Source organism: Urtica dioica, chromosome 10, assembly GCF_054948205.1.
Source record: "Urtica dioica subsp. dioica isolate 48M chromosome 10, U.dioica_male_clone48M_v1_H2, whole genome shotgun sequence".
Lineage (NCBI taxonomy): Eukaryota > Viridiplantae > Streptophyta > Magnoliopsida > Rosales > Urticaceae > Urtica > Urtica dioica.
Genome location: NC_142765.1, coordinates 532,640 through 547,723, shown reverse-complemented (window position 1 = coordinate 547,723; position 15,084 = coordinate 532,640). Strand labels below are relative to the sequence as shown.

The following is a 15,084-nucleotide window of genomic DNA, read 5'->3' as shown; positions in this document are numbered from 1 at the left end:
AAAAAATGTAGGAACCCGAGGGATATTCAGACAAATATTTTAAAATAATAAAAATAGTTTTCAAAGTTTTCATATTTTGCAAAACTAAATTATTTTGATTATAACACGTACAACAAAATATAAAACACAAAGTTCAAACCAAGATAAAATTCAACATAAAGTACCATAAAGTCAAACATTGATTACAACACGTACAACAAAATATAAAGCAAACTAATTAGTAATTAATTATACGTGGAGTGCCTTGAATGTCTCGTCACTCGTGAATGAAGAATCGGTCGACGGCTTTGGCCAACCTCTTGATCCCGGAGTGCGATCTTCTTGGATCAGAGGACCCCGAAGATCCACCGGGACCTTCGTCTATTTCTTCGTCAGAGTCCCCTAGACTTTTTTGAAGGTCAGCTCGCATAGACTCACACAAACTCTCACGTTCCTTCTTCTTTTGAGAGCGTACGTAGAGTAACTCTTGCATTTCCTCATGTACTTCATGAGGAACCTTGTCGCACATCTTCACACTTTTTGTCTTCTCTATGTTCGCCAAGTGATTTTTCACACGAGTGATTCCACCACCGCTAATGATGTACCCGCAAAATTTGCATTTGCTTGCATTCGGTCATCCTTCGACGGGCTCGCAATACTTGTATGCCGGGTCGGACGCCATACTTCATAATCATAATCATTTCAATTCCACATATTCACAAATCACCATAACAATCATCAAATTAATTTCAATTCAATATAACCATCACAATAATTATCAAATTCATTTTAATCAACATTTCAAGTAATTCAACTTAATCATGACAATAATCATCAATTCATAATCTAATGAAGATTAATTCAACATTTCAAGACCATCATCATGACAATAATCAAATAATCTCGAAATTAATTAAAATTCTACAATATCATCACAATAATCATCAATTCATATGACAAAAATCAACATAACCACCACAATAATCATCAAATTAATTGTAATCAACATTTTAATTCAACTTCATCGTGACAATCAACTAATCTCGAAATTAATTAAAATTTAACAATATCATCACAATAATCATCAATTTATAAGTAAAAATTGAAAAAAAATCCTAAAAAATGAAAAACTCGGATGATACCTCTCGGGTTCCCCGGGATCTGGACAAAAATGGCTTCGGCTAGGCGGGATCCGGCGGGACGCAGACCAGATATGAAGGAATTCGCGGGATTTGGCCGGGATTTGAGCAAATGATGAAGAGACAAAACGGGATCCGATCGGGACGGGATGCACTGATTTCTTCTTCGGGAGATGAGGGTTAACAAATTATTTATAAAAAAAAACGGCACCCGGTCCGGGGATTCCGGTCCGGTTCGACCGGGTTTGGTTCACGGGACCAGTTTCTACAAGTCCCGTCCCGGTCCCCTCCGGTTCACGGGATCCCGACCGGAACACGGTCGGAACCCCCGGGAAGTCGAACCTTGCCAAAGACGAGGTTCCAATTATCTTCATTCACATATGGAATTATAAAAAAAAAAAAATTTCCACGGTGGAAAAGCGTAGGTTGGTTATTGTATGAGCCCAGTGTGAAAGCAAAAAAGATGCACGAAGACAAAGGGTTCTTTATAGAATAGATAGATATACACATGGTTAAAAATACAATAACTATTAGGTGCGACATGTCGCACCTAATACCCTTCTGTACCCAATATGTTAATTTGTAGTAGTGGTTTGATTATAAATATTATAGAAATAGTTACGCAAATACACCGTTAGATGATGATAATTCCATGAATACCTTACCTTTCATATATATCTCATTTTCTAATTTTCACCTAATTTATCCTTATTTTAAATAAAAGTTGTAAACAGAGATTCCAAACAAGACTTGTAGAAAAGAAGAAAGCAACGCTCCTCCAACCAAGCCATTTCTATCACTTCCACATATCAAGATTTCACTATATTACAAAAGGTATAGAATCAAAATAAGACAATACTTTCGTAAAAAAAAAAAGGTAAGTTCGTAATTATAGACTGATTAATTTTAGTCCAAAGTTGCCTTTAATTAGCAAACTACCATAACAATAAAAATAAAAATAAAAGAATTATAGAACTATGTACAATATATAGAAAAAAAACAAACAAACTCACAAGGAGACTACGTTGTTCCACAGAAGATGATTTCTTGAATTCTGTAACAAAAGAAAAAAAAAACAAAAAAAAAAAACACGACAGTTGTAAATAGTGAGCAAAGTTGTAACACGAGAGTTGAATGAAAGATGAGATTCCAAACTTGTAGAAAAGAATAAAGCAACGCTCCTCCAACCAACTCAACCATTTCTATCACTTACACAGATCAAGGTTTCTCTATTTCACAAAAGATGTAGAATCAAAGTATGATATGACAGTATTCATAGAGTAACTAATAAGATTCCAAAGTGGCCTTTTTACACGATTTTCACGTACCTTTCTCTGATTTTGAACACCAAAGATTGCTTCAAAGATGTATAAATTTGTTTACTAACTTACTAATTCACTCATACGAAACTGAAAGCCAGTGTTACGAGGTTCCATATATATATAATACATATTTTCAAATAATATCATTTTTTTTTCATTCATAGTTATCTAATTTTATATATCAAAGTCAACGTATGATGATAACTATGTTAAGACGTCCTTAGATAATTTAAAAAAAGATTTTTTTTTTTTGGTACAAAGTATCCCATTCAAATTAAGTGTTTAGCAAAATAGTCAAAATTTCATAAATTAGTGCGTTTTAACCACTTATAATGTAAACATATTAATATACCCTTAATTATTTTGAAAATAATTAATTTAAGAGTCCAAAATTTCAATCCACTCCACTTTCTGTATAACAATTAAATTCAAAAAATTTAAGCGCGCCTCATGCTTTCAAAAAATTTAATCCATTTTTCGATGAACCAGAAAATAGAAAAAAAGAAGAAGAAGAAGAAGATACTGATGGCAGTGGTGATGGCGATCGATGCCGACTTTCAATCTCCGATGGTGATCTAGAGACCGTCTAACCCTAGAAATCCCTCTCTCCGACCTCAATTCCCAAATTGTGGCTACCACATCGGAGATCGACGACAGAGATCGATGTCGACGGCAGCAACAAATCATAAGCTTCGCATTGACGCCACGAAGGTGAAACCCTCCGTTGGCAAAAACCTCTTCCGATCTGTCAAAAGCCACCACACTCCGACCGAAACTCCAAACAATCATCGCCTCCTTTTGTAACTCCGTCTAGAATTTTGGCGTCGGAGAGCTTGACCTCGGCGGCGAACTGAAGCATCGAAAGCGAAATCGTATTCGTTTGCAAAGTCTTCTCTGGGAGGAAGGCAAGTGCGATTTTCTTTGGAGTGCTTAGCGATGTGAGGGTAATTTTGGAGGTTTTAAAATTTTGGGTTATTTTTCCTCAATTTTATAAAGTTGGGCTATTCTTTCAAATCCAAACTTTAAAATGACAAAATAGCCGCATCGCTCTTTAAAGGAAAAAAAAAAAAAAATTATTAATGGAAAGATCATTAAGACCCAATTCGATGATTATAATGAAATTGAGCTACATTCATGTACAACTCCAATTATCCAAGAGATCCGGAAGTTTGAATCTCGACAGCGTTCGTCCATCAGTTCCGTTCCGATCCACTTCTGGCTCCAACTGAGTGACGTTACTGATCATGACCAGAGATATGTAAGAGTGAATGGAATAAACTATATCAGCAAGAATACACAAAGCCTACATACCCCATAGAGCTCTGTCATATCGTAACCACTGATGACAACATCCACGTGGCAATCTTGGCAGGATTAAGCCAGATGACCACCAAATGAGCATGCTGGCAGTGGCGGCCGAACTGCAAAACGCGGGCAGGCTCGGAAATCAGGTCCCTCTAATGTGTTAGCTTTAATCTCGTACACGTAGCCTTATTAATTTCAGTTATTTTTATTTTCAGCAAATAACACGTTCAACTTGTGAACGTTGCTTGACCAGGTGTTTAGGATCGTGACCGAGAATGTAGGCCACTAACCCATGTTTTTCTTTTTTTTCCTCAACGCTTGTTTTTTCCCTTTTATAAATTGAGCAATGAAATATCAGAAAAGCTGAACATTTCGACAGCACCAAAACAAACTCTCTGTTGTTCTATATATATATTACTACATACGTATGTATATATATATATATATATATATATATATATATATTCTTCTTTTCAGGTTCTGCAACTACATGATGGACCCGTTATATCTTCAGTACTTGAGGACGAACGAGTACGCCGCTGCTCAACGAAGCGACGATGGAGCGTGAAGGAATGGGAAACGCTTACATGGACTTGTACGGGCTCCAAAAAGCTTACCTTGGCTCGTTACTTTCGTCTCAGTTCGGCGGCTCTCCGTACATGGGCAAGTCTAGCAGCATGAATCGGAACATATCGGGTCTGATGGGAGGCTGGCAGTCGGAAGCTGGTGGAAAGTTGGACGAAATCTTTCCGTCCTCTTTACTTGACGAGTTCAAAAGCAACAAGACTAAATGCTTTGAACTTGCGGAGATCGCAGGCCATGTTGTCGAGTTCAGGTATGCAAAATGGATGTGTGCTGTTTCTATAACTCCATTCTCTTATGTTATTTGACATGTTTTCCGGTTCTAAAATCAATGTTATGATACAGTGCGGATCAGTACGGGAGTCGCTTTATTCAGCAGAAACTTGAAACCGCCACTCTTGAGGAGAAGAACGTGGTCTTTAATGAAATTATGCCTCAGGGCCTGTCGCTAATGACTGATGTTTTTGGTAATTATGTGATTCAGAAGGTACTTTTATTTATCTCTAGCACAAAAAGGCACGTGGAACAATGCAAACTATCTGATATCGACTTATCTTAGATACTGACAAGTTACATTGACTTAGTTTTTTGAGCATGGAACTGCATCGCAAACAAGAGAACTGGCTGAGCAACTCACTGGGCATGTTCTGACCCTAAGCCTTCAAATGTATGGTTGTCGTGTTATCCAGAACGTGTGTATACACATTCTAGTTGCTTATTCATACATGTTGCTTTGTTGCATCACTTGCTATGTGATACCAATCTTTGTCATCTCATATATTTGGATTATTTTATACATCCTTAATTTTATTGGAGAACATACTAAATTTCATCAGAATTATTCGGATATCATGAGATGAATACATTTAAGGGTAACACCAACGCCTTTTAGTGTTGCGTTTCTCCTTAATTAAATTTTTTTTTTTTATATAATTTGAATTCAATGAATTACGATGTATTACAATTAATTGAATGAATTAGATAACTTAAGATGAAATTCAAAAATATTAATATTTTTTTAAATGAATACTTATTTTATTTCTTCATGCATTCATCGGATATTGTCGAGTTTGTCATCAACATGAGCTTCTGGACTCTTCGTGATTGTTCTTTGGTGTTCATAGTCGTAGTCATCGCCACCATTGTCTTCACTGTTGATTGATTGACAATGGATATGTGTAATTTTATTTTTATTTTATTTATTTTCTCTTGTTTTTATATTTTAATAATATATGATATCTTACTTCTATACGACCGAATCTTTGATAAGTGTGATTTTTAATTTCATTATTTGGATTTACATCATAGATCTAAGATGTGATTATTTTCTTTGGACACGGATCAAAAGGTCTCCTAGATGTAATCGACAATATTTAGCGGTATATATTATTTGAAAAGATTAACCAACCTCATTGTTCAATTTATTTTAAAGAATTTAATTTTTTTCATGTGGAAATAGTTGAAAGTAACCGTTTTTCGTAATTTTTTTCAAAATTAGCCAATGAACTCTCTAATTTTCACGAATAACCGTTTTCAATTACAGTTAACCTGATTTTAATAACACTTAACCAGATTTCAATAGTAGTTGACCAGATGTTAATACCAATTAATCATATTTTAATAGTTGTTGACCATATTTTAATAACTATTGACAAGATTTTAATAACAGTTAACCAAATTCAATAATAGTTAACTAAATTTCAATAATTGTTGATCAGATTTCAATAATTGGTGATCATATTTCAATAATTGTTGATTAAATTTCTGAAACATGAGAGTATTTTTGTCCGAAAAAAGAGAAACGATTACTAATGAAATATTTTGAAAATATGAGTGAAATATGAAAAATGACGCATGTTTTAAGTTAGTTATAAAAATTTTCATTCTTTCATTAACCTAAATTTATTGCATATAAGTATATTTATGTGAAAAGTCCATATATAAAATAAAATGGATATTCTTTGTAGAGTAAATGGCGGCATAAATACCATATGTTTACGGGTTTTTGTGGATATATACCTAAAGTTTAAAAGTTGCGGTAAAAATACCTAATGTCAAATATTTGTCTTTCCGTCACTACCAGAGGCTGTTAATTTGGATATGAACGGTGATGATACATAAATGGGTAACAAAACGACAATCGTATGAAAAATAAACAACAACACAATGACTCTCTCTTGCTCTTCCTCTTAATTTGCTCTTCCCTGTTAATTTGCTTCTTGCGTGGGTTGTACTATCTCTTGCTCTTCCTCTTGGTTTGCTCTTCTTCGTCACTACAAAGACTCTCAAGATCACTTTCAGACCTAACCCCATCAGAGCCGCCATCGCCGACCTGATCGCAGACGTAATTCACGAAAGACCACCATTGTTGTGGAAGAGTTTTCTCTACGTTCTCTCCGTCCTCTGCGTATTCCTCTTCGCGAAGCTCAAATCCAGCCTCCTCCGCTTCTTCTTCTTCTTGTTCAGGCATCTGCTCTTCTGTTTCAATTTATGTTTCCATCGCTTGCGAATTTAGGGGTTTGAAATTGGATTTGGGATTAGGGATTTTAGAAGAACAACTAAAGCAGAGTTTGTTTTTACTGAAAATCATGTACTCATTTATTTACTTGTTCTTCTGATTATTTTTTTTAAGAATTTCAAAATTGTTTTAAGTATGTTTCGTTGTGTTGTTGTTTATTTTTCATACGATTGTCATTTTGTTACCCATTTATGTATCATCACCGTTCATTATAATACATCCAAATTAACAGCCTCTGGTAGTGACGGAAATACAAATATTTGACATTAGATATTTTTACCGCAACTTTTAAACTTTAGGTATATATCCACAAAAACCCGTAAACATATGATATTTATACCGCCATTTACTCTTCTTTTTATGTGTTGACATGTATGGGTATCAAGGGAAATATATAGGTGAATCGTATTTTTTTTGTGCGTAAACTATAGGTGAATCAATTATGACTACACAATATTCTTAAAATAAATTCACTTTGGTAACAATTCCTTCAAAGTAGGAAAAAGATAACAAAATAACTAATCGATTTCCAAAATCTGATTTCCATCCAAGTCAAGTACGTAACTTTAGCAAATAAGTTAGCATGTTACTTTCTTGTCGTTGATTCTTTTCTAATAATTCAGATATCCATTTCTAAATTTACAAAATTCTCATCAATTTCACCTCTGTCTTCAATTAGGCACGTCACAACGAACTCACCTTGTACCAAATACCAACTCACCTGTAAAAAATAAAAAAAAAAATACCAACTCACTTCAGTAATTAATGTTAATATTCATTTTTTTTAAAAAAAATTCTTAAGTTAATTGATCATACCTATTTAAAAATATAACTGAATTAAATTTTTTAAAAATAACAAACTGAAGAACAACCTGTTGAAATTTTAGAAAGGATAGAACTTTCCAACTTAAGCAAGTGGGATTCTTTTTCAATTTATACTCGATAAGTTTGAAATAACTGAATTAATTAAGTTGTAGATCCGTCTATATTAATTAGGAACTATTTTCGCTTTATAACAAACTTCCAAACTCCACGGGGTTGTACAGATTTGACCTGCACGGTAATCGGACTAATTTTGATATTTCCAAAATAATATTTTACTTTTGATAGTAATTTTACTATGGTTTAGTACCATATACATGAACTCCTTTTTTTTTTTTATATAAATACTTATCCTAAATCCAAACTCACATCACATGGCATGGCATAACATGATTGGTGACAACTAAGTTGTAGAAAATAAACAAAAACTACCTCAATACCCAACAAATTATTATTATTTTATAAAAAAAAAACTACTTTCACTTAAAATATTAATTCTACAAAAAAAAAAAAAAAAAAAAAATCTCACGCATATATAACCAAACCAACCCTCTACCAAATAAACAAAAACTTACAACCAATCAAAAACCAAACCCATTTCTCTTCTCTTCATTTCATTCTTCTGCAAAAAAAAAAAAATGTTACGTCGTAGTAGTAACAGCACTGTAAAGAGAAACTCTAGTTTCTTTCTCATCGTCACTGTTCTCTCTCTTTTGACCAGTCAAATCCATGGCAAGAGGCAACAAGAGAACTCTCTTTTCCACCTCACGAAGGCAAACTCTAAGCGCGTCGCCGGAGTCGATACAACCCTCTTCGACGCCTCGAAATCCGACCGGGTCAACGGCGACGTTGACTCGATTCTCGCCGGGAAAGAGATAAACGACGGTACGAAGGAGAGGGACAGGATTGGGAGATTGCCAGGTCAGCCTTTGGTGAGGTTCTCTCAATACGGCGGTTACGTCACTGTCGACAAAACGGCAGGTCGTTCGATGTATTATTATTTCACCGAGGCTCAGTATAATCCTCAGTCTTTGCCTCTTCTTCTTTGGCTTAATGGAGGTACTATTTGTTTTTTTTCATTCATTCATTTTATTTATTTATTTATAAATATATTTTGAAATACACATGTTTCTAGTCAGTATTGCGATTATGATGAATCTCATTTCAAATTATAATAATTTTTCAATTATTTTTTGTATTTCTGTGTGGTGTATTTTGTTGGCATTTGTTTTTTGTTGCGTAGTTAGAGAGAATGTGGGGACAATTTGTTTATATATGAGACGAGAGAATGTAATTTTTGTAAAAAAAAAAAAGTAATAAAAATGTAGTAATATAAAATACATTATTGTTTCAAAGAATAAATTCTTGAAAATATTAGCTAGATTGTTATCTTCGTCTTTTTTTTCCCCTTCACTCACACACCCCGTAGTCATTTTCTTGTGTTGTGTTCGCGAGATGTATTTTATGTATGTATTTATTTAATATATAGTTTTGTAAAGTTAGGAAGAAATTCAATATATATACACATTTATATGACGGTGGCCAATGGATGGTGATGGCATGCAATTTAATTATTAAATATATAATTTTCTTCTGCTTTCAGTGGGGTACTAAAACAAATGGAATTTGGATTTGATTTAGTTTGCTTTTCTTTCACAACATTGTATGAATTTCATGATACATCATTAATCTACCGCGTCAACTATATTAGTATAGTACAGTACTTTTTCATTATAAATAAAATATATACTTTTTTCAAACTACGGATAATTTGTAGGTCATTGATTAGTATATAGAGCGATCTCATTGCTAATTACCATTATAAAATAAACATGCATCATAAAGTACCAACAACTTTTGCGGATTCAAATCCCAAATTTCTCTCCCTTTGAGGATTTTTTTGGCGTGCACTTTGTAACTGCTGCATTATTATTATTATATTATCTTTGTTTATTACCAATTTACCAGTAACATAAATAAAAAAAAAACCAGAGAACGCGAAATAATTTAAAAAAATTGAAAAGATAAATGATAGACATAAAAAAACATGTAGTTTATTATACACGCCCATAAGGTTAGACATCCCCAACAATAATCCAGCTTTAGCTCACCCACATTTGTATGCGTGACTTCACATTATTTTGTTACATAAAAATTCCATTATTATTATTATTATTTTATGATGATATGTTTTTTTTTATCAGGACCTGGTTGTTCATCTCTGGCCTACGGAGCAATGCAAGAATTGGGTCCGTTCCGCGTCCACAGCGACGGAAAATCGCTCTATACGAACAAATACTCGTGGAATTTCGGTAATTATTATTTAATTATAAATGACTAAATTTTAACCTATAATTTTTATTTCCTACTTTAATTAATTAAATTAAATTAATTTTTTTTTTTATATTTTTTGTTATAGCTGCAAATGTGTTGTTCTTGGAGTCCCCAGCTGGGGTTGGATTTTCATACTCAAACACTTCATCAGATTATAAAACCAGTGGCGATGGAAGAACAGCTGAGGATAATTACATATTTATTGTGAAATGGTTGGAGAGATTTCCAGAGTATAAAAATAGGGATTTCTACATTTCCGGTGAGAGCTATGCAGGCCATTGTGTGCCTCAACTTGCACACACGATTCTCCACCACAACAAGAGAGCCAACAAGACAATAGTCAACCTCAAAGGAATTCTAGTAAGTATTGTATATTTTTATTTTATATAATAAAAAATGATAAAAAAAAATTGTCACGTTTCAGTGGGGCTAGCTAGCTAGTTAGTATCCCATTCCCATGTGAGGTAGTTATGAATTTTCTTAGGTAAGTACAAACTCATAAGTCTCTACTTGGATTTATATGTCTACTTTTATGTCTACAATTCTTGTGAATGTAACCATTTATATGAACTGTAGACATAAATGGCTACAGTCACAAGAATTGTAGACATAAAAGTCTACAATTCCAGAAATTGTAGACTGTTTTTTGTATGAAGACTATTTGTATAAATATAATTCTGGTGATATGAGGATTGTTTGTGTAGAGTTTCATGTTTTTTTCTTGACATATGCAGGGATTTGTGAGATTTGTCCCCGAATAAGAGATTGTGGACCATAATTTCAGCTTCTTCGGCGCATTGGACAAGTTTGAGGAGACCATGGCCATGTCTCCTGAGGAGAAGGAGCTGTTTAGCGCGTCATGTTTCGGCCAATTCCTTGATCATCCAAAAATCACCAAATCATCTAAGATTATTAATCGCCGATGAGGGTGGGTGATTTTGATGGGGTCGATTCAGATGACGCGCTCTACATAGTGATTGGTAGGGAACCAAGAGCTTTTACAGCAAAGCAGTTCGTTGAGATTACTGGTCTTCGCTACATTGATGATTACAATCACTGTGATTATTCAACCGATGTGGACGGTAGTTTGTACAAGGAAATCTTCCTTGGAGGCGTTGTGAAGAATCGCAGGATGTTGACGTCGATGCTCAATAAAAGCAAGTCTTGGGAGAACACTCAAAAGCGAGTGAAGTTGTTACTGCTTCACTTTCTCACAAACATTCTCCTCACCGCTCCAGCTCACACCCCGATCCAAAACATGTCTTGGGCAGTGCTTGTGGAGGACTTGGATCAATTCAACAACCATCAATTGGGGATCGTGGCTTGGAATGTCTTCCACGGACATGCGCGGAAGTATGTTCTGAAGATGGCCTCCAAGGTCGAGTCAAAGCAGAAAATCAACTTCTCGGGTTTTGTCTACCCGCTTCAAGTATGGGCCTATGAGTGCCTACCTTTGCTGACTAGTCTGAAGCTTTGTCAAAAAGTCTCAGAAATCACCCTACCACTTATGCGGCAGTGGAAAACTAATGCTCATGTCTTGGAGTCAAGATTGAAGGATCTATGCACTTGTGCTTCACAACCTCTCCCACTACTTCGGATGTGGTTTGAGGATGATATCCTTGTCTTTCATTTATAGGAAAAATATGTTCACTCTCAAACCTGAATAAGAAAATTCAGAATTGAGAATTACTTTCGATTTATATGTATAATTGTAATAAAAACTGTCATAAACTGTAGATTTATAAGTCTACAATTAACATCAATTATAGATATAGACGTCTACAGTTGGAGTAACTGTGTACTTATAATATCTATAATTGTTGTCAATTATAGACTTGCAAGTCTATAATTTATGTCAACTGTAGACTTGCATGTCTATAGTTGTTGTAGTTTGTAGACATGTAAACTAACAATTATTGTATTATGAAAAACTAATAATTACCTTTTAATCCTAAAAAATTCTAATTGCTCGAACACTCCATTTACAATGCTCTCCCGGACAAACTACATGGAGACATTCTTTAGAAGAATACTTTGTCCGAAACGTACAATGTTTGTTTATGGCATGCAAACTCATGAGTATAATTCAATTACAATTGTTTTTGCAAGACCAATTTGCTAGCGTATAATCTATGAAGCTGGAGTGTCACATGGGAATTGATATCCAGCACTTGCTCATCGCTACTTGGATGAGGAAGAGGAGGAGCGGAATGGGAAAGTAGAGGAGGAGGAAGAGCGGAATGAGGGGACTCTCTACGTGGAGGAGGCGGAGTAGGAGGAGTCTGTCTATGTGGTTGAGGAGGGGACTCTCCACATGGAGGATGAAACTCTCTACGTTCTTGCGTTGGCTCGTAGAAAGTATTCATGTCATCCAGTCCTTGTGTTGGCTCAACCGTGTTAGGAGTTTATCTAAATTCTGGAGAAGCTAGGCTCTCCATTGCTGCCTCATGCCCTTCCCGCGGCTCTTCAGATATTTTCAAAATCATATGAAATCTTCCAACGTCAGGAATCGTTTTCCTCAAATACAAATAAGCTTTCAATTGACCGTTATCTTTAATCTCAACAGGTTTACATGCACCATCAATCAAGTACTTCAAAACGATTCTGTGAGTTGATGGGGAAAAGCCAAGCTCCGCGAACAACATCTGCATCAGACTAGGGTAGTTCACCGAAGACGACACCATAATACCCAAATTTCCTCCTCGACGTATACTGTGGGTCCGATCCATGTACCACAGTGCTTCAAAAATATATATATTTATGACATTCCTGCATAGGCAAAACACATATCTGATTTTGTTATTATCTTGTATGAAAAAAATTAAATGTCTACAAATGAGAATATTTGTAAATATGTATATCTACAATTATACCAATTGTAGATATATATATATGTCTACAATGATTGTAATTGTAGACATATAGGTCTACACCTTCAGCTGTTGTAGACTAATACGTCTACAACAACTGAAGTTGTAGAGTTATATGTCTAAAACAATTGAAGTTGTAGACCTATATGTCTACAATTACAATAACTGTAGACATATATATATATATATATATATATATATATATATATATATATCTACAATTGGTTGGAAATTTATTTCCCTTTTTTCAACTCTTGGTCGTCCAACACAATAGCATGGTGCTATAAATTTGTTTCCCTTTTTTTCCATTTGGCAAGTATCTTCATACATCAATGCACAAAATAATTTCCTCTATTCTTTGATGATGGCCATGGTTTTGAGCATCTAGAACAAGCTTCTAGATGTTTCTTTTTTTGTTCATGACAATACAAGAAAAGCCCTTGTAGAATTTTCACATAAAATTCCATAAAATGAAATTCAATCCTCAAGGCTCAATTCTCAATGTTGGCCGTGTGGATCAATCACATTGTCATCATATAACAATGTCCAAAATCTTATTTTGACAATTATACTATCTTATGTTCTTATGGACAAAATTACCCTTTAGACAATTTTCGTAAAATTCGTCTAGTCCAACACTTGAACTTGTTTTGACTTTTAGCTACTAGTTTAACAAATCCTACTCTAATGACTTGTGGTAGTGACCTCATGAATCCAAATGAACAAAGCTTGAGCTAGCATGCTTGGACACAAAAGTTCACAAACATTTTCCAAGTTCTAGCTTAATGTCAACTGACTCCACTAAAGAGTTGACAATGAAAATTTCTCGGTTCAAATGAATATATTTTCTACTAAAAAATTCTACTTAATTGTGATGAGTGGATATATTGAATATTATCTATGTTTACCCTTCATGAATATCATCAACTAAATGAGATTTATAAAATTACCATTTTACCCTTCTAGTTGTTATTTCCTCAACTCATTTGTCACTTGTGAATAAGTTAGAAACAATGTATTAACGAGGAGCTAACAAGTCACATTGATTCATCCAAAAAAGTCATGACTCAATTTGGACACTGGCCAGTTCATTTATTCACATACCAAAGAACAAAGCATGAGGTGATATACATTGCATTTCAGCAATCTTGTACATGAATTTCATATCTATGAGATCTTCACAAAGTTGTTCATGACATTTTCATAACTTAGTACTTCATCAATAGGTCTTGTCTATATCACATAGTGAATCTAGAACTCTGACTTTCTCAAATGAGAGTACGTAAGCTATGAAATGACATGTGTCATTTCAGGATTGAGGTAAGCATGATGCAATTTATACATAGTGACTTTGAGACAAAATAGGTTAAATGGTTTGTTCTTATACTGTCTCTAGAAGTGCACTGGTCAATTCAGTATCTTCAGAAGATACCTAGGAAGAACTATAGAGTCTCCAACTCTCTATGTCTCATAATAGACATCATAGGTTTTCCTAACAATCATACTAATTACTAAGATCAATAGCCATTTGATCCTTAGATTGTGAATATGTTGTTTTAAGCAAACCATGAAGAGTTTGTTCATGCAAATCTGTATTTGACTCTTCATTTTTTTGTTAGGTTTGTTTAAGGACTAAAGACCAAGGTTTAGAAGATTTGCCTAGAGTAGAACAAAATTAAGGGCCATTTCCAATTTCCTACTTTTTCAAAAATTTACCAAACTAGGAGTCCTCTATGATTCCCTAAATGTGCTAATACTATTATACCCCTTTTTATATAATCCATATATTAACTTCTTTTTTTTTCATTTAAGGTCTCCCTCTCCCTCTCTCGTCCATTCCCTGTTTGTGTATTTTTTTTTTCATTTCACTTCTCTCGGCCGTTCCCTCTTACTCTCCCTCCCACAGTTTTTTTTTTAATTTCAGGTCTCTCTCTCTCCGTTCCCTATCTCTCTCCCACGTCCACCCTAACCGTCCCACCTTCCCTCTTATTTCCCTCCAACAACCTAAACCTCCCCCCACGCCCCTCCAACAATAGTAACCGTCCCACGCCCCTCCTCCTAAATCGCTACCCAGAACCCAACCGTGCTAAGGGCGATACCCAAAAACCCATTTGCCTAAACCGCTACCCAGAACCCATACCCAAAAACCCTTTTTTCATCGCAACCCACTTTTCCAAAATGTCTTCGTCGGGGAAGACCGATACCATGAACCC

General features: G+C 34.7%; 1 protein-coding gene and 1 long non-coding RNA gene across 2 annotated transcripts; both read left to right on the top strand.

The window, feature by feature from the left end:
* Positions 1-4,468: 4,468 nt before the first annotated feature.
* Positions 4,469-5,014, top strand: LOC149382815 (uncharacterized). The gene is made up of 3 exons (XR_016301929.1): positions 4,469-4,580; positions 4,673-4,814; positions 4,912-5,014. It is a non-coding gene; the product is annotated as an uncharacterized LOC149382815 (long non-coding RNA).
* Positions 5,015-8,299: 3,285 nt separating this feature from the next.
* LOC149382814 (serine carboxypeptidase-like 40) lies at positions 8,300-10,890 on the top strand. Its single transcript, XM_089629659.1, has 4 exons — positions 8,300-8,726; positions 9,872-9,979; positions 10,087-10,361; positions 10,736-10,890. Exons 1-4 carry the CDS (start codon positions 8,306-8,308, stop codon positions 10,760-10,762), a joined length of 831 nt encoding a protein of 276 aa, XP_089485785.1. The 5' UTR covers positions 8,300-8,305; the 3' UTR covers positions 10,763-10,890.
* The last annotated feature ends 4,194 nt before the right edge of the window (positions 10,891-15,084 follow it).

Bases quoted from the DNA above. Each gene is read 5' to 3' on its own strand.
- LOC149382814 (XM_089629659.1), top strand. From the start codon at position 8,306: ATGTTACGTCGTAGTAGTAACAGCACTGTAAAGAGAAACTCTAGTTTC. The intron at 9,980-10,086 runs GTAATTATTATT...TTTTTGTTATAG, and splicing joins CAAATACTCGTGGAATTTCG to CTGCAAATGTGTTGTTCTTG. The intron at 10,362-10,735 runs GTAAGTATTGTA...TGACATATGCAG, and splicing joins TCAACCTCAAAGGAATTCTA to GGATTTGTGAGATTTGTCCC.